Genomic DNA, 21,312 nt, shown 5'->3' with positions numbered 1-21,312 from the left:
ACTGATGACCTCAGATGTTAAGTCCCATAGTGCTCAGAGCCATTTAAAGAGCATTGTTGTGACATTATTGACTCTCTATGTTCAGGAAGACCTCTGGGGTTTGATGAAGATCATTTAAATGCATTAATCCACAATTATCTGCATCAGTTTATTCAAGGACTGGCAAAAGTAATGAACTGTGACCATTCCACCATCATGTGACATTTGCTTGAACTGGGGAAGATTCAAAAATTGGGTGTAAAGGTACGGCAAATCACAAAACCAAAGTTGGTGGACATATGTGCATCTCCACTTGCTCATCATTAACTGGTTCATGAGCAACACCATCTATTCCTATCCTGTTTCATTACTGCTGATGAGAAATGGTATCTTTATGCTAACATAAGGAAAAGAAAGGAATAGTAGAGCACACACAGGGCAGCAACTGCCTGTGCAAACACCTGAGCACATACACAAAAGATAGTGTTATGTATCTCATGGAACAGCGACAGTGTGGTGTGCTATGAAATGCTCCCCCAAGGTGTAACAATCACTGCTGACATTTTTTGTCAACAATGGAGATGTCTTGCAAACATGAAGTGATGCTACTCAATGATAACACACGCCCATATTCTGTTGGACTGACAAAAAACACTATATATGAGTTGGTGCCGAAGCCATTCCACATCCACCTTATTCACCTAATCTCGTGCCCTCAGATTTTCAGTTTTTCCTCTCTGTATTAAACAACCTTCAAGGAACTTTATTTCTGTATGAAAATGCACTCTGAACATGGCTTGAAGAGTTCATCATCTCAAAACTGCGTGATTTCTACAGCTGCGAAATCAAAAAGTTATGCCAACAATGACGGACTGTTGTAAGCAATGAAGCAGAATATATTATTGGTGACTACAAGTCTCTATTTTGTGTATCTGTTGTGCTTGTTATACTTATAGATAAACGCTACAAACTTATGGATCAGCCAATAAATGACAGCAACGGCAGTGCCTCAGTTTACTCATAGACAAAACTGCACTTTTAGTTAGTGTTCTGATGTTGGAACTGAATGTTACTATTAATCTAGCCTGAATATCCACAGAAGCAGAAAACTTGTTTACTGCTACAGTTCATTAAAATGGGTAATAGGCTGCATGCTACTATCACTAATTAAACATATGCTTGACAGGGTGGCACTAAAACAGAAATGTGGTAACACAATAACAAATAACAAGTAACAAATAAGGGTTATGATACACACTCTACTTTACTTTCGGTAACAGTTTGATGAATTTCATTTTATCTTGGGTATCTAATACAATAAAATCTAATTAATTTTGCAGTCTATGATATTGTCACTATGACTGAAAGTAATTGTGCGCAGACTTTCGTTTGATTACATCTATTGCTCCATAAATAGCAATTGCTAAGACGGAACTGTTGTCTTCAAAAAAACAACCCATGAAACTGTGCTCTATAGCATAATGCAGGAAATGCTGGCACAGTAGGAATGGCTATGCTGCAGGAACTGAACTGAGCTGGCTGCGGGCAGTGAAGTGAGAGAGCATCCACAACACGTCGTCTTTTCTGCCTGTTGATGTAATTACCTCAATCTCCACCAGTACTAGGCAAAAGCAAGCTATTCCCTGGTTGACAGTGCTCTTTTTGGTGGCTGGCAACACTATTGGTAGATGAATATGACACTATGATGGATGTGGTGTGGAAGCAGAAAGATATTCTCAGTTAATGAGTGCCTTCTGCAGCTGGTGCTTGGACTTGAGAAGGCACAAGGCGATGACTGCCTGTGTGTTGGTGGCCTCTTATGCTTTTCTTGCTTTTCGAGCCAGGTACAAATCAACTACAAATATTCTGTGGAGGATGTCCATTGCATATGATTATAATCACTGAGCAAAGTTAATTGGCAATTGGGAGAGGCACATTAGTTCAGCTCGCAAGTTTACAACAATTTTGGAGGTGTTATTACACAGCTGGGCTGTTCTATATATACCACAAGAACCATGTGGTGAGTGCCCAGTGTCATATTAGCTTTTGATTCTGCAAATCCGTAATCTGGAATTGTGTTTAAAATGGATAACTAATGAACAATGTGCAGCATCACCAATAACCAGTTCGCAGATGAACTGACATCGGGAGCTGTGGTCACACCACCTGGCATTTCTGATGTCATTGCACTCATTAAGACTGAGTTGAGTGCCACACTACAGTTAAGAGACATGGTTGGGCTCATTGTATGGACCACCACTGATGCTGTCACTGCACCAGTGATGGCCAAAATATAGGAGACTCTGGAGATGAATGCAAGCGAGGTCTGTGCTCTGAGCAAATCTTTAAAAGAAAAAAGAAAACGACGATAGGGCACAATTGTTTAAACAGAAGCTGAAAGAAAAATCTGACATACTTGAACAATATCAGAAGTGCAATAATCTCAGACTGTTTGGGATTCCTGAACACCAGAGACAATTCCGATGGATGAATTAGTGATCAGTTTTGCCTGAGAGAAGCTGGGCCTGCACATGACACTGAATGACATAGACAGAAGTCTAGAATGGGGTGTAAGGCACCAGGATCTTCAAAACCTAGTGCCATAATACTGAAGTTATTGTCATACAGTAAAAGATATGAAATCTTCAGAATGAAGAACAAACTCATGATGTCAGGTTTGATAAATATGCTAGGATATCACTTCTGAAAAACTAAAGATTTTGAACAGCACGCTATCAAGATTTAGGCTACAAAATGTGTGGAAAAAGGACGGCAGGATAATGGTGAAGACTAAAAGTGGGAAAAGATCAGTCTGCAATGCAGATAAACCCAAATGTCTGTGCCTCAGGAGCTAGAAACACGCCAACTCTTACTGCCTCTAGTTTGCGTGTTTGTTTTTGTCTTCATTTTGTAAAGTTATTTTTTGTAATATTTTCCTTAAAACAGTTTGCTGGTGTCATCATCTTTTGTCTGTTTAGATTTACTTTTAGTACTAATTATAAATTTTCTGTTCAATTTTCATACTTCCACTACCAAAACAGTTTGTTATTCCATTAGTACCTCATTATTCTCACCACGCTCTCATTCAGACGTTCAATTCACTGCTTTATTTCCATTTTTTTTATCAACTTATCATCATATTGGTATTGTTACTCATCATAGAACTGTCAATAGTACACTCTCTTCATATTCTGTTTATCTTGCTTTCAATACTGTTGTGCACAGACTACTGTAGCTCTGTTTACCAAGTTTCTTCTCCTGTCTACAGTTAGCTATTCAACAATTGTTGCAAAGCCTGCTGGCCTTGGCCACAAAACCTCTCTTCTCCTTGATGATAACTGTCTCTTTTCTTTCAGGAAACTCCACTCCCCTAACTCAAAGTGTCCCAGTATGCTTTGTTCCCCCATGCTCACTGGTACATAGTCTCTAATATCCAGCAGTGATAGCCTCATGAGTTTTGTACGAGAGCACACTAAGATCCATATTGCATACACAACTGTCTAGTCTTTACAGCTCATCTCAATGAATTCCATCAAATATTTCAAGACACAGACGCCTATGTAATACTTGTATCAGAGACCTGCCTCAAACCAAGTATTCCCACAAGTTCTGTAAATCTAAATGTCTACATTTTTCTAAGACATGACAATTGTAAATGACACAGAGATGAAGTAGGAGCATAGGTACGCTCTGATTTATCATCTACTGTGCTATGCAAACCCAACAGGAACAAAGACAAATAAGGGGAATACACGCTTGTTGGGATAAAATCCCTTAACAGAAAGTGTCAGATATGTATCCTCTACAAACCTGCTAAAGTAGGTGGGTTTGCCTGCTTTGAAACTCATCTTTCACGTCTCAAATCGACATATGAGCATATAATTATAACTGGTGACACTAAAATAAAATTTCTGTACAACAGTCCTTCCAGCATCAAATTTAAGTGAATGTTTTCTTCTTCAAATGTGTTGCTACTTCAATTTCTCTTAACCATCATATGAACAGCAGTCACACTCTCATAGATATATTTGCAATGAAACCTCAGAGTAATTCATGCCTCTCAAACATTTGCTCCAAGCATGTTGTGAAGACATCGCTACTTGCGACCTATATAAGAATTTTTTTTTCTTTTTTCTTTCTTGCTTTCTTTCTGTTTTCTTGGTTGCACATGAATTTCTGGTGGTATAGTATAGTGTTTATTTTGTTCTATAATGTAATGAGTAACTGTTTGTTGAAAATAATAATATTCAATTGATATTATTTCCCTTTGGGACACTTGTAATTCAGTTTTCTTGTCTACTAAATATGTAAAATACTTTGATTATTTGTTTATCATTTATTGCAATAACTTTGATTGGAATGACATTGTAAAGTTAAATGTATGCTGAGATATTGTACAAGCAGAGCAAGAGCAATCAGGATATTGATTGTGAGGATTGAACAGTGTGAGTAGAGCATGTGTGGACTTATGTTGGTACTGAGAAGGGGGAAGGAGATTACAAGTGTGCTGACTATGTCATGTTGTGCAACAAATGGTATGAACGAAACTGATTAATGATGAGATACATTTCTGCTCCTTCCTGTACTGGAATGTAAAAATGTTTAAAGCAGACAGAGAAGTTGGACTGTGTAAAACTGGCAAACAAACTGTGTTGCGTAACTACGACAATACAGCTATGACCAGACAACATTGTAGTTACAGTATTCTGGAAAGAACTGTGTTCTCTGTGACTGTGCCATGTGTATTTTAAATTCTTTTTAATTTTGATGCATATTCACACTGTTGCCGACTACTGTGTGCATGAACCATTAATTATGCCACAGGCATATAGAAACTGCTTATTATAAATATGCATGTTACCACCAATAGTTATTCTCTTGGTAAATGAACAGGCCATAATTCTGTGATCAAAATAACTTTAAAACCCTCTATTGACCTGTGTTACTTCAGTGTTGTGCATGAGAGACATAATAAATTGCTCATGTAAAGCTGAATTTTGGCAACAACTGCAACAGCATCCAAGTAGCCAGTGGCCTGTAATACGCCACTGATGAAATTGTCGCCAAGCAGAAACTAAAATTCCACATGAGATAATCCATCTGTAGCATCTATACCTGATGGAGCTGATTTCAACATGCTGTCTGCAATGATAAGCTGCCAACGACATTGCACGCCACTGCCTACATTGTAACAGGCTTTAGCTCCCACCAAAGGCTAAAACAACTATTAAAATCGTAAATTTTCTTTTTGGAACTTGTTCAAAGAAACTAATCTACAATTTGCTTCTTCTTTAAAATAAATGGCACATTAGTGAAATTTTTTAATTAATGTAGACATTGTTGACCTCCATTACTGTAGTTGTTTCCTATCTTATGCCTACTTCTTTCATTCATATTTTAGTGCTGCTGCCACTGCTTGCTTTTGGCAAGTGTGAAACACATTTGCACTGTAATTTCAGTGAACGAATTTAATGTGCAATTATTTAGGCATCACATTTGTTCAAATTGTGGGATCCACCATTAAGGTGAATGCAACAGCCAATGGCAGCAGAGCAGCTTACACTTGACTGGTGCAATATGCACATGTGAGTAAACATAGTAACAAGTGTCAGACTGAGCACTGTGTGTTCAATTAGAAGTAAATGTTCTATTGCCACATCATCGTAGCCATACATGCATGCAGTTGTACCACATTTAACTGTGCATGCAGAACTAAATGTTAGGCAAAAATGTTTGTTAGTAGAAATCAGAGAGTGTTTCTTTTCACACCAAACCAGATTTGCAATGAGCAGGACTGACTCAGTGTATTATAGTTGTTTGGTGAAATTTACCAGATTTGCAATGAGCAGGACTGACTCAGTGTTTTATAGTAGTTTGGTGAAATTTAGTGGCAGGGCTAAGTCACAATCACTACATATGGCTTGATTCATTACTGAACTAGATAACATGGCAGATTAGGTCTTAATTTTGTTAGCCATGTGTAGCTGGATCACTACAATGTCCACCACTGACATAATTTTCGTGACATACTTGCTAGAATGTCCCAGAAAGAAACTGCAACTGACTACATATTGAGACTTCAAACACATTAATTTACCAGAACCTGCAAATGAGGTGCAAGAAATAGTTTGCAGAGCATTTTCTATTCCCTTCTAAGACATAAAAAGAAAACCTCATGGATTTTCTAACAAACTTGCTCAATTATATGACAAATATGCTCCTCCCATAAAGACCTGAACAATAAGAAGGAAACTTGCATCCAGGCTAACTGTTTTAACAGTTCAAGAATCTCAGAGATGATGCATATTGGACATACAAACCACATGCCACTCATGGAAACCATATCGTTTACAAGCAGAAGCGCAACACAACCAGTCAAGTTCTGAGAAATGCAGAAATTAGGCATGCCCACACATTAACAGGCAACAGAGGCAGACCAGCTGTCATATGGAAAACCATGCATGGTCTTGGTACTGGGAAAGTAAAAGCTGAAGCTGATCCCATTGTCCCAGCTGAAGAACTGAACCAGTACTTTACATAGCATACAACAACAATCAAACCAAAAATGAAACAGGGACTCATTGATTACTTCTTGGGGGTGAACAATTGTAACCACAAAGAAGTCTACCTAAGGCTTGTTACTTGCAGTACCTTCAAAAATGCTATCATGAGTATCAGTCAGTACCTGCTGCACACAATGTCATCATGATCCAAATTGACCCACTATGCTCACAATAACAGATATCTTCAACCACTCCTTAACCACAAGTGATTTCCCTGAGGACTGGAAACAGGGACTAGTTAACTCATTACCTATAAAGTACATTGGGACAGCGCCCTACGGTTACTGATCTACTGGTGTTCATACTGCACTGTCCAAGGCCTTAGAATACATAGACCATGCCCAACTTACAATCTGTCTAAATAAAAACAAGTTACTAGATGAGTACCAATCAGGTCTCCATAAACATCACAGCAGAACATCTGCCTTAATAAATGTAAAAGATGATGTGAAGCTTGTCATGGACGCACAAGAAGCAACTATCATGTGCTTCTTAGACTTCAGCAAAGCTACTGACATTGCCACCTTTGAAATTTTACTTGCCAAATTTAGCAGCCTAATTTCTCACCAAGTGCAGTGCAATGGTTTCCCAAATACCTAACATCTCACCAGCAGTGTGTCATGTCCAGCGTCATAAAGTCACAATGCAGGCATTTAGTTTCAGGCATCCCACATGGTTCAGTATTAGGTCCTGTACTCTTTTCATTTTATATAAATGATGCACCATCGGTTTTGTGCTAATACCACATATACACTGATGATGTCCAGTTGTATCTAAGTGCAAAACCAATAAACCTGACAACTGGTATTGAGAATCTAAATACCAACCCATGTGCACTTTCAAAATGGGCACACAATACAGGGTTGAAGCTCAACCCATCCAAAACCCAAGCAGTACTAGTTGGTCATTCTAGGCTCACTAGCCTAAAATTTTGGGACTCTTACCATCTTTAACCTGAAATGGGCAAATATCAACTCCTCTCCTTCGGCAAACACTCCAGGAGTAGTAATAGATTAAAATCTTAAGTGGACTGAGCAAGAAATTGCAATATACAAGAATGCATCAGCATCTCTCCATGCACTACAAAAATATAAAAAGCTCATCTCTCTTGACATGGAAAACAAAGTTGTACAAACACTTATACTTCCAATTATCGATTACAATGATGTTACCCTGCAAGGACTTTCTAGGAAAGCTCATATGCCTGGAACTTGTTATGAATGCCTGCATACATTATATCAAACAATTGAAAATCCAGGGTGGAATGCAACAATATTGTGAAAAGGAAAGTTGCCACTCACTATATAGCAGAGATGCTGAGTCGCAGACAGGCACAACAAAAAGACTGTCGTCACAAAAATAGCTTTCAGCCAGTAAGGCTTTCATCAAAATTAGACGACACACACACACATACACACTCATGCAAATCCGAAGTGTGGCCTCAGTTGCCTGAGACTACAGTCATTCGTGGGTGAGCTGTGTTTGCATGAGTGTGTATATGTGTTTGTCAGCTAATTTTGATGAAGGCCTTAATAGCCGAAAGCTATATTTGTGACAATCTTTTTGTTGTGCCTATCTGCGACTCAGCATTTCTGCTATATGGTGAGTGGCAACTTTCATTTTCACAATATTGTGTACATTTTATCAGTGATGTCATCTTTTTAGTCACATTTCACCATCATATGCACAGTTATCCTGGTTGCATGCAGACAAGGACAAGGATTTCCGCACACTCTGTCTGCTCTACTGTCTTATCTATGAACAGTGTCCCTTATATCAATCTTCAACCTTAACCCTCTTGTCTGAACGCTGACCTTACAATTTGCCACATCCCTCAAAACTGTATACCAACCCTCCACCAAATCCAGAGCCAAAACAATTCTGAAACCCTGTTGTTAACCTTCCCACCTAAATCCTCAGCCCAAAGAAGTTTCAGTCCTATCCAAAGGCCTCACCTTCAGCCCTACACCCAAATTTAATCTAGCTGGACTTGTCAAAGACCTACTCTACTTCTCCCAATCCGTGCTATGGAAACACTTCTTTGCCACCAATCCCACGAACCAAAGCCAACATAATCCCAACACTGAACCCTACCTCTCCCAGATCATATCACCATCCAATCATGATTCCCCCCCCCCCCCCCTCACTACCACTCATACCTAAACATTCTCTGATCACCTTCCAGGAATTCTTTACATCCATCTTGGCCTCATCATCCTTCCCCCAGGCCCCATCCTAAGAACACAAATCTTTCAGCAGAAGAAAGGACAGCCATACATGTCTCAAAACGGATCCTCATCCAATCATTCTACCAGCAGAGAAAGGTTCCACCACTGTCATTATTAATCACAGTGACTACCTGGCAGAAGACCTTTGGTAAATGTCTGACTCCTCCATCTATGAACTCTGCCAGAGTGATCCCATCAACATAGCCTCCACTCCCTGCACAAAGCCTTAGGCCATTCCCAGAACCTCTCACCTGAATTCATTTTCCCCCTCACTGCCATTACACTCTGCACACCCACCTTCTACATGCTCCCCAAAACTCTGGGTGCCCCATTGCAGGTGGTTATTGTTGCCCCAATGAAAGAATTTCAGTTCTCACTGACCAACATCTTTAACCAGCTGCCCAAAATCTAGCTCTCACATTAAAGATACCAACCAATTCCTTCACTGACTCTCCACCATCCCCACCCCTTTACCTCCTGGGTGACACTTATCTCTTTAATACCACTTCCCTATACACCAACATCCCTCATGCAAATAGTCTTACTGCTAATGAACACTACCTCTACCAATGTGCTTCAGACTCCAAACCCACTATCTCATTCCGCACACACCCTACTAACTCTATCCTAACTACTTCTCCTTTGACAGGAAGGTATACCAACAAATCTGCGGCACAGCTATGGGCACCCACATGGCATCCTGCTATGTCAACCTGTTTATGGCACATCTAGAGGAAGCCTTCGTAACCCCCCAAAACCCTGGTCTGGTTCCAGTTCATTGATGAAATCTTCATGACTGGACTCAGGGCCAAGACACCCTATCCTTACTATTTCACAACCTCAACACCTTCTCATCCATCCGCTTCACCTGGACCCCCAACACAGTGCGCTGCTTTCCTGGACGTTGACCTTCTCCTCTCTGATGTCTCTCTCCACACCTCCGTCCACATTAAATCCACCAATTATCAATACTACCTGCAATTTGACAGCTGCCATACCTTCTACACCAAAAAATCCCTTGCATACAGCTTGGCGACCCGGGGACAGCATACTTGCAGCGACAGAAACTTCCTTGCCCAGGTCTTACAAAGACCTTCACAGATAGGCACTATCACCCAGATCTAGTCCACAAACAGATTTCTCGTGACATCTTCACACATCCTCAATCCTCTCACAAACCCAAAGAACCAGCTACAAAGAAGTGTCCCCATCCTAACCCACTACCTCCTCAGACTGGAAGCATAGAACCACATCCTCCATCAGGGCTTTGATTATCTATCATCATGCCCTGTAATGAGGAACATCCTTCTCAAGATCCTTCCCACCTCTTCTAAAGTAGTGATCTGTCATGCACTTAACTTCCACAGCATCCTAGTCCATCTCTATGCCACTCCCAAACTCATCCCCTTCTTACAGGAATCGTAACCCCCTGGAATATCCATGTGCAAGACCTGCCCAATCCAACCACTCAGCATTTCATATTCCCCTCCCTGCTCCTCTCTTTTTCCACTCCTCCCCTACCCAACAGCCTACCGACACTGTCCCTGGCAGCCTTGTCCTGACACCTTCTAGTCCCTACACATTCTATCAGACATATCTCTGCTTCCCCCACTCATACTATGATATTAAACTTCCTTCTGTGTCCATATCCTGATCGCTGCTTTCATTCAATGCAATAGCTGTAGTCTGACTAAGACTCACTGGAGATAGAGATGATGTGTGCATATCCTTGTGTGAATGTGTGTGTGTTTTCTTTTCTTTTCTGAAGAAAGCTTTGGCTGAAAGCTTAGTGTGTAACAGTCTTTTCACTGTTCCTGTCAGTGTGTCATCCTTATGGTGAGTTGCAATCTACTTAGCATTAGTGCTTTAGATCATGCAAATGTAGAACAAGCAATACAATGACATATAGGTTAATAGAGAAATCTCAAAGTCCAACTGGGGAAATAACTCACCATGAAATAAGAATAAGAAAACAAGGAGTAATGAATTTTTGGAGGGAAATCAGTAAGATTTTACTTGGAATTCCTGATGAAGGTGATACATCTCATTTTAAGGCTAAAACTGATATGTTAGAGGGAGAACAAAAACAGTTGTTAAGGTTGACTACGGAGAAAGTTACTACTGTAACACCACATTAACAAGGATTAATCAGACAATAAGTTCCTTAGCAAGAAATGAACAGATCACTAGCCAAGAAATGGAACACTCGGTTAGATATAATACAGTTTGAGAATGGCACTGATACAAGACTACGGAGAGCTGTTATGTTGATAATTATTAATGAGCAGATATTCGGCTAATGCCCATCTTTAATGAGCTTGAATGGCAATATGATTTGTTAATTACAGCAACTACAAATGCACAGTAAGCTATTTTAGAACCACATATAATTAATCCTGTGCAAGTAGCTGAATATCTGGAGTTTATAAAAAGATGACTTTAAAGACAAGAGAGTCCCAATAGCATTAACAGGGGAAAAAGGTCAACAGCTGCTTTAAGTAATTGATCTAGATGTGTTCATTGCTGGCAATATTTTCGGTCATGTATTAAATATTCCCTTTGTAGACAGCAGTGTGTATGGGTGTGTACAAAATTTAGCCACTTCCTGTTGAGGCAGATGCAAAGAAATAGTTATTTACATGTATATCACCAGAAAAGGAAATACTGTTAATAGATGCAAAAAGACAATATGTAATGCTGGGTAATGGTCAAGTCACTGATTGTGAAAACAGACGTTTGTCCTTTTTGTCTACCTATGATCACCAGACGTGTGAAGCAAGGATGTTACAGTCTGTTGTGAAGATACTCAAAGATTATTTATGTTACTGAATGAATGTGTTTGGACACAAATAAGGGGTAATGATTGATTATTTTCTGCACAAAAAGATGAAGGTCTTACAGTGTTACACAGTGATAATGAAGCCACTGATGTAGCTGTTGATGGAAAAGCAAATTGAAATTTTTGGATAAATGTAGTGGTCGTGGTGCTCAAATACTGATAAAATCAAAACATATTATTAGAACAAACATAACAAATAAGAATATAGTTCTGATTTTGAATATGAATACAGAGTGTTGTATTGTTAATCAAGAAAAAAGCAATATAACAAAACTTATTTATTATGGTGATTTTACATATTTGTTGACAATGTAAATGTTGTAGAGATTGCTTTTGCTCCATGTGTAGAACTGTGGATGATGACAGCTCCAAGAAAATATGTGTGCAGAATAATACAGTAATCAGTATGCCGTTAAATAATTGGTCAGATACCAGTCTGCTCAGAGATTTAGGAAAAGATGAAGGAGTTATATTTCAGAGAATGCCCATTAGATATGAAGGTAGAGAAAGTGGTAATGTAATGTATCAAAGAAGTTTTGTACCAATGAGATATTTGGATGATATAGAGAGGAGATGGATGTGAATGCTGATGTCAAAAACAGATAAAAGATAACCTGAAAAGCTAAAGTGTTAGTAAAACTAAAAGAATATACTTGTGTTGTGATCATAATGAAAGTGCAGCCAAAATGATATTGTTGTGCAATATTGACATAGATCATGATATGCTTATGATAAGAGCTGCTTTCTACAAATGCGTAGATTACAAGAAATATTCATGATAAAATGATAATATTGTGACCTTGACAAAAAGGGATCAAGACGTATTCTTTACAAAAGAGTTTGATTTGATTTGATTGGTGCAAATACACTGTCCAGTCCAAATTAATGTGACCACTTGTGAAAAACCTGAATAACAACCACCTTTCACAGCATAGGCCACAGTGAGGCAAGCAAGATGAGAGGCAATGAGGTTCTCGAAAGAACTGACAAGGATGTGGAGCCACACTGACTCTATTGCAGGCTGAGGACCCATGGTGCAAACATCCGGGTTGAGCTGGTCCCACAGATTCTCAATTGCATTTAAATCCAGGCAGTTTGGTGACCAGGGGAATAGAGTAAACTCACACTTGTGCTCTTCAGACCACACATGTACACTGTGAGCTGTGTGACATGTTGCACTATCCTGCTGGTAGATGCCATTGTGCTGAGGAAAAACAAACTGCATGTAGGGATCAACACGGTCCCCAAGGATAATTGCATACTTGAGTTGATCCATTGCACCTCTCAGAATGGGAAGATCACCCAGGGAGTGCCACAAAAATATTCCCCAGACTATAATGCTCCCTCCTCCAGCATGGAACCTACTAACAGTTTTTGCAGGGTACTTGGTTTAAGATGTTTCACACTGATGGAGCACAAAAAGTGATCCATATGAAAAGACTACCTTTTGCATTCAGTTAATGTCCAACTGCAGTATTGGCTTGTAAATTCCAGCCTTCATTGTTGATGAACAGTAGTCAGCATGGGTTCATGAATCATGCACTTGCTGTTGAGGCATTTATGCAACAACATTTGCTGAGAAGATACTGTTGGTAGCTCTGTGGTTCATCTGGGCAATCAGCTGCTCAACAGTTGCATGTCTATTTGCCTCTACACATCTCTGCAGCCGTCATTCACCCCTGTCATCTATGGTCCATGGTGCATGACAGTTGCCTCAGTGCCAGTTTTGGTTAGTTACATTTTACCATCCACATATCCTTTAATCACAGTGGCACACTGACAGTTTACAAATTTAGCCATTTTGGAAATGCTTCTACCCTTGGCCCATAAGCCATGATCGTACCTTTTGGATGACAAATAAATCACTCCATTTCCACCTTATGACAATGACTACAGTTTTCCACCTCCCCCGACACACTTCATATATACTTTCCACTGCTAGTGCTGACACCTGCTTTCTGTGACTGATTATTGCATGTTGGCATCAAAAATAGGCGGTGCTCACTTTAATGTGACTGGACTGTGTGTCAGTACTATACACTGTCTATTCATAAAGTGTTTATGATAAAATGGTAATGCACGTTTCCATTTATAAGTAGATGATAATGATGTGTGCATGGTAAATGAGTTGGTTTGTGCAAATGTATGCACTCTAAAGAAATTGTTTAATATATGATTAAGAGTTATTACTGCTGTGTGCAGATACAAGCACTGCAAGAGAGTATCTGTAATTCAAAGTGATAAAATTATTTTGCATCGCACATGCTGATAGTGACATATCATTGATAGTGCATTTGTTCTGTAATCTTACATACTTTGATTGTCATAAAAAGAGCTGCACCCAGAAGGACCCAACTGATCCACCGCAAACTGAGTGGGTATGTTGTATACCATCAGTAATATCAATGATTACTTTTACATAGATGGCCACACATTTGGGGAGCATGGGTGGAGCTGTGACACTATGCCTACCTAGATGATTTTGAGAGGGGCTGCATCATGGGGCTGCAAGAAGCTGCTCTAAGATGGTTTGAATATGAAACACAAAATCTCTTGGGATGCCCATATTGCTCAATTTTTGTGTTGAAATTTCAGCATTAAGATGTGCACTCACAATGTCAATAAATACCACCCTTAGATGATGCCTATTATTGAATATCTGAAGAATTTCAGAGTGCAGAATAACAAAGCTGCCTATGGTTTCTTTACCCTTCTGAAATTCACACTGGTTTCGAAAAGTAAATCCTTAGATTTGAGGCAGCACTCTAAATGGACCTTAACAAGTCTTTCAAGCATTTTTCTGATACATCAGGATAGTCATGTTTGTCATAAACCTTCATACGGGAAACTGTTTAAGCAGCGTTCCACACACTGACAATGATACATTTTACACTTTCACAAGAAAAGATAAGCTACTGCATACTATTAGCAGTTGAATGTGCTAATCTTGCATACTGAGATAACATTATCCACCATTTCTTTCAAAGATGGTATACAAGTTGTCAGACAACTTACAGGCTGTTATACACACATCAAAGAAAGTTTTGCATTACCCCAGTTCCCAGAACTCCTGAAGATAGACGTTGACTGTGGATATTGTATCACAGACACAGTCCCTTTGACTGTTCAGAGGTACACTAAACCTGCCCAAATATGTAAACAACCATGCATGAGCAGTGCCTATTAGATGAAGGGGGTCCAACAGCCAGTCAGTTCCAGCCATTCCTCCAGGAAAGGGGTACACGGCTCATGTTGTCTTTAGTTCAACCATGCCTAGAAGGTCAATACCATACTTTGATCATGTCTGCATTCTTACTTTGTACCAGAAAGGGCTCTCAACAAGGGAAGTGTCCAGGCGTCTCAGAGTGAACCAAAGCAATGTTGTTCAGACATGGAGGAGATACAGAGAAACAGGAACTGTCGATGACATGCCTCACTCAGGCCACCCAAGGGCTACTACTGCAGTGGATGACCACTACCTACGGGTTAAGGCTCAGAGGAACCCTCACAGCAGCGCCACCATGTTGAATAATGCTTTTTGTGCAGCCACAGGATGTCATGTTGCAACTCAAACGATGCGCAATAGGCTGCACGATGCGCAACTTCACTCCCAATGTCCATGGCGAGATCCATCTTTGCAACCATGACATCATGCAGCGTGGTACAGATGGGCCCAATAACATGCCAAATGGACTGCTCAGTATTGGCATCACGTTCTCTTCACGATGAGTGTCGCATATGCCTTCAACCAGACAATCGTTGGAGACGTGTTTGAAGGCAACCCTGTCAGGCTGAATGCCTTAGACACACTGTCCACGGAGCGCAGAAAGGTGGAGGTTCCCTGCTGTTTTGGGGTGGCATTATGTGAGGCCGATGTATGCTGCTGGTGGTCATGGAAGGTGCCGTAATGGCTGTACAATACATGAATGTCATTCTCTGACTGATAGTGCAACCATATCAGCAGCATACTGGTGAGGCATTCATCTTCATGGACGACAATTCAAGCCCCCATCATGCACATCTTGTGAATGACTTCCTTCAGGATAACAACATCACTCGACTAGAGTGGCCAGCATGTTCTCCAGACAGGGACCCAATTGAACATGCCTGGGATGGATTGAAAAGGGCTGTTTATGGATGACATGACCCAGCAACAACTCTGAGGATCTATGTCGAATCACCATTGAGGAGTGGGACAATCTGGACTAACAGTGCCTTGATGAACTTGTGGATAGTATGCCACAATGAATACAGGCATGCATCAATCAAAGAGGACATGCTACTGGGTATTAGAGATACTGGTGTGTCCAGTAATCTGGACCACCACTTCAGAAGGTCTTGCTGTATGGTGGTACAACATGCAATGTGTGGGTTTCATGAGCAATGAAAAGGGCAGAAATTACATTTATGTTAATCTCTATTCCAATTTTCTGTACAAGTTTCAGAACTCTCGGAACCAAGGTGCTGCATAACTTTTTTTGATGTGTGTAGTTAGGTAACGTATATGATATAGTAAGACCAGACATATCTAACAGATGAAAAACAACATCCTTTTCCAAATTTTCTCCCTGGTGATCTGAAGTACAATATCAATAAGTATAATGGAATAAGTGATTGCCACATAAATCTTTTTCATGTAGCCATGGACTTTATAATTCCTAGTAGAACAAAAGAGATACAACTTAGTAATCCACAATTTCTGGTAGAATAATAGGGCTATGGCAATGCTCTAGTACATTCATTTGATATACTATTAATATTTGCCATTTTAGTCTAAATTTGAAATCTAAAGCCATACCTTGCAGCAATAAATTTAACAATTCATTTGAAAATGCAATGAAAATACATGATTCAATCTTTTACATCAACCTCTCCAGTGTAGTGTAACAGACTGGTTACAATTAACGAAGTTAACATTTAAAGTAAGAATTAATAATTTACCTCTCCATTTAGAAGATGTATGTAGTCATCAAAGTCTGAGACTCTCATTTCTGGACCTATTCTCTCATCTTCTAATGTATTCGCAATAGCACTCTTTGCTTTCTGCATGTAATCCTCAGGAATTACTGGCTGCAACAAGAGAATAAAAATGTAAGAACATAATTTGCTAAAGGATGAAGTACTTGAGCATATCAAGAGTTCTCACACAAATTGTTAAATGGAGTTGGGTTGGGTTGTTTGGGGAAGGAGACCAGACAGCGAGGTCATCGGTCTCATCGGATTAGGGAAGGACGGGGAAGGAAGTCGGCCGTGCCCTTTGAAAGGAACCATCCCGGCATTCGCCTGGGGCGATTTAGGGAAATCACGGAAAACCTAAATCAGGATGGCCGGACGCGGGATTGAACCGTCATCCTCCCGAATGCGAGTCCAGTGTTTACCCACTGCGCCACCTCGCTCGGTCGTTAAATGGAGTGACTGTAACAATAATGTCAGGAGCACTACAAATTCACAACTGATTAGGTTACAGAGAAAAATTTTAAGAAAATCAGAATATTATTAGAAGAATATGACCAACATTATTAAATTATATGATAAAGAAGGAAGGAAGATTAAGGTTGAATGTCCCATCAACAACAAAACCAATAGAGGTGGAAATAACGTACGGTTCAAAGAGTACCAAATTATTTTAAATGTTTGCAAAATGCAAAAACATGGTATCCTATGGCTGCATTATCAGTGAGTCACAATTGGAATCAGTCAACTCAACAAATACAAGGGAGTAATAATTTTTAGCAGGTCACAGATAAAGCAGGTGGCAGACTTCTGTTTCCCGGCAGGGTACTTTGAAAATGCAGTGAGTTCAAAAGGGTTTGCTTACAAAACACTCACTTGGCCCATACTAGAATATTGCTTAAGTGTATGGGACCCATAATAAATAGAACAAAGAGGAGGTATTGAAAATATATGAAGGTTTGTGTTTAATATGCCTCAGATGACTAGAATGATCCCAATTGTGAAAAACAAATTCTTATTTGTTTGTCAAATGCAAGAAGCACCACAGCTGCCTAAATTCATTGCCAGATTAGTGAAGTCTATGGAGAAACACTATGAGCATTGGAATGGTTCGGAAATGGTATAGTCTATTTAAAGATGGCCTTAAAAATGTGTGCAATGAGAAACAAAGTTGGCAACTGTCTGTCATTATTGATGGCATGGTGTCGAAAGTCGACAAAAAAATTCTAAACGACAGATGCTACATGATTTCCTTTATCTAAAGTCTTTCCTCACAATTGAAGAAGTGTTCTGTATGAAACTGTGACAAAATGCTTACAGTGTGTGCACAATGGGTTCCAAAAATGATAACTGCGTTGCACAGAACCAATTGTATAGCCATGAAATGACTTTCCCCAAGAGGTATTGTATCAAAGGGAATAAAATTTCAAACCAAACTGCCAATGGTGACAAAATATGGGTCAACAGCTTTAAAGCACCAGGAGCAGATAGGACAAAGTGTGAAGAAATTGTCACAATATAGGGTTGGCCAGTGGATACTGGTGACAAACCCACACACACCTAAGGGTAAAACACAGAAATTCATGACTTGATACTACAGATTGTACCAAATCATGGAAATGACACTACCTGTCAACATTAAGATATAGAGGACAAAATGCTTGGATTATTCATGTGGGGCAAATTAAGTTATTCAAGAGACCTGTGGATTCCTTGCTGTAAGTACCATCACCATCTCCAGTGAGGAATATGAAATCTAGGATGCAAAAGACGACTTGCAAGTGAAGTATGTCTGAAATGTATTATGCACTTCAACAACATTGATAGCATTTCAGAGTACTGTTTTGTTATATTTCACTGTGTTTCTTTAATCTAGGATAAATAGGAGTTTTATGACTTCTTGTTGTTGTTCTATTCACAGCATGTTTGGGATGTTTATTTACTTTTCATTCTAAGTTCACAACTTCTGTTCACGAATAGACTCAATATTACTTTTGTATATGAGGGTTCTATAGTTTTGTCCAGTTAACCTCATCTTTTGCTGGAGGGAGGAGTAATGATAACGGTTCCTTTCTGCAGGTGGCAAAATGCAAAGCGGATCCTGGAGGAACGAAGTGGGAAGCTGCAAAGAAATGGGTACAGGTACAAACTAAGGAATTACAGAGCAAACAGAAGCTAGACTCTGATATTGCTTGAAGACTTACGGGGATATCAGATGAAAAGCATTATGATCCACCTGAGTACAATGATACAAATTGGCATATGAATATGCAAAGTAAAGGTCATCCTCAGACAAGCTGAAGTGAGTGAATGTTAAATGGAAGTGTTAATGTTGCAGCCACATTTCCAGTGAGCAGGCACACATTGGGTCTACTCATTTATTATTATTATTATTATTATTATTGTTGTTGTTGTTGTTGTTGCCAGAAAGGTAAATGTAAATTCTTACAAACATGGAAAACCAAAGGGCATGGCTAGAATGGAATTACAGAACAGTGTAGTATTAATAAATAGTATGGCTTGTGACATAGCAAACATGACATTTCATTTACCATCTACCAGGTATGGTCCTGGTACAAACACACCTAAGTGCACACAACTTACATTGTACTGACCTGAGAAGCTGCTAGAAATGGTGCCTATCCAAAACTTTTAACCTTCCTGAATAATACTCTAAACCCATGCGTCTTACGCAGTAAAACAGAAAGAGAGAAATACAGCAGAGTGAATGATCTGGCACATATAGGAATATCATGATAGGCAACATCATCAGTGTTGTAATAGTTCTGGTTGTGATTTGTGTAATCTAGGGGAAGTCAATACATTAGTCAGATTAGCTGTGCAACAGATATCCATTGGTTGATTCACAAATAAAGTTAAGAAAAAGTAAGAGAGTATGTGTAAGATGTTAGATAAACTTGTAATTAAATATAATTTGTATCAGTGAGTAAGAAATAGCTTCAATAAAGATCAAGGTACAATATAAGAAATATAAGAAATGAAGCTCAATCCAAGATATCAAGTGATTCAGTTCAGTTCAGTGAGTGTAGAAGAAAAATTAAATTATTTTTAAATGTTATTGTAAAATGTGGATGATAAGACCATTACAGAGATACCCTAAGTAGAAAAATTTGAAGTGAATTTTTTGAAAGGAAGGAAAAGTATTTCACCCAGGAATAGTCTTGCAAGCTAACATTTGTTACATCTACACAATTATCTGCAATTCACAATTAAGTGCCTGGCAGAGGGTTTATCAAACCATCTACAAGCTATTTCTCTACCATTTCACTTCTGAATATCACAGAGGAAAAATGAGCACTTGAATTTTTCTACATGAGTTCTGATTTCTATTATTTTATCACAATGATCATTCATCCCTAAGTAGTTGGGTGTCAATAGAATATTTTCACAATCAGATGAGAAAGTTAATGATTTAAATCTCTGTCTTTGGTTTGCTTTACCCATAAAATTATCTATGAGACTGTTCCAGCAATGTTTTTGAGTATCAAGAGCAGCGCAAGAAGTATTGTGCACCACAGAGATACTGCACACCAAACTGGTATCACGAGTCACCAATGAGATGCTAGGAAGAAGCTGTGCTTCTTGTAGTTCTGAAGCACCACCGCAATGTCTCTGCCCTGAAATATGTCACCAGAGGCCAGGAAGGCAGTTCTGTTTGAGGTCCGATCCTGCCCATTTATAGGAAGTTCCTGTCAGAGTAATGCTGTTGTGCATCCAAGTTGCTGTGACACAGTTTGTGACAACCATCAGGAAGTGAAGAGACTTCCAACTCCTGTGAACTGTGCTTATGTGCCAACACTATTAGAACAGTGTCAACAAGTGTCTATGACTTGTGTTTTCTAGTGACTGTAGTGAAGCCACAGTATGCCCAATCTGAACTTCTATAATTCGCGACTCAGTAATTGTGGCTCATTTAGTGAGTTCTGATCGACAAATCTTCATGTGCAGTCTCATACCTACAGCTGAGTCTAGCAAGCAAAATGTAAGTTTTGTTGTAATTAATAAAGTACAAATTATTCAGAGAGTTCTAATTAGCTGAATTATTACTTGATACCTCAGTGTCCAAGAGGTCAGACACAACAAGTAAAATGACACCAAGGATGGTGCTTGTAATTAGGTCATTGCAGCATATTGTGTAACTCTCACTTGCAGCAGTGCTATTTTTCTGTTTGTGTGTGTTGTTACGAGGGTTGGAACTTAAATAGTGCCAACTATTTATTCACAACTGATACATAAGAGTTACGTGTTTGCACGTGTCACTGTCCTTCAAAGTAGTCACCAGCATTGGGTAGAACCCTTTGCCAGAGATGTGGAAGGCACAGTATACCGTTAGCAGGGCATGCTCTGTTGATGGTGCAAATGGAGCGGCCTACTGCATGTCGAATTTCTGGAACAGTTCTGAAGTAAATGCCACGAAATGGTTCCTTCATCTTCAAAATCAAATCAAAGTCACAAGGACTTAAGTCTGGGGAGTATGGTGGATGGTACAGTACTTCCCAGTCCCATTGACCAACCAGAGCAGCCACAGCTTGCGCTGTATGCGCCAACGCATTGTCGAGCAAAATGATGGGTGGGTTGCACACAAAGTGTCACCACTTCTTTTGCAAAGCTGGTCACAGATGATGTTCCAAAAATGAACAGCAATACTGTGCATTGACTGTCTGTCGTGGAGGAACATAATGCGTTATGATAATACCATCACAGTCGTACACGAGACTCACCATAACTT

At 39.5% G+C, this 21,312-nt stretch overlaps 1 protein-coding gene across 1 annotated transcript in view; it reads right to left on the bottom strand.

The window, feature by feature from the left end:
- The window catches only part of LOC126237376 (dynein axonemal heavy chain 7), a 1,033,797-nt gene that overhangs the window by 826,754 nt on the left and 185,731 nt on the right, over nt 1-21,312 (bottom strand). The window contains exon 6 of the mRNA XM_049947460.1: nt 16,551-16,679. Coding sequence (XP_049803417.1) covers nt 16,551-16,679 — 129 coding nt within the window. The remainder of the gene's footprint in view (nt 1-16,550; nt 16,680-21,312) is intronic.

Source organism: Schistocerca nitens, chromosome 2 (assembly GCF_023898315.1).
Source record: "Schistocerca nitens isolate TAMUIC-IGC-003100 chromosome 2, iqSchNite1.1, whole genome shotgun sequence".
Taxonomy (NCBI): domain Eukaryota; kingdom Metazoa; phylum Arthropoda; class Insecta; order Orthoptera; family Acrididae; genus Schistocerca; species Schistocerca nitens.
Note: the sequence above shows the minus strand (reverse complement) of the source record. Positions and strands in the feature narration are given on the sequence as shown.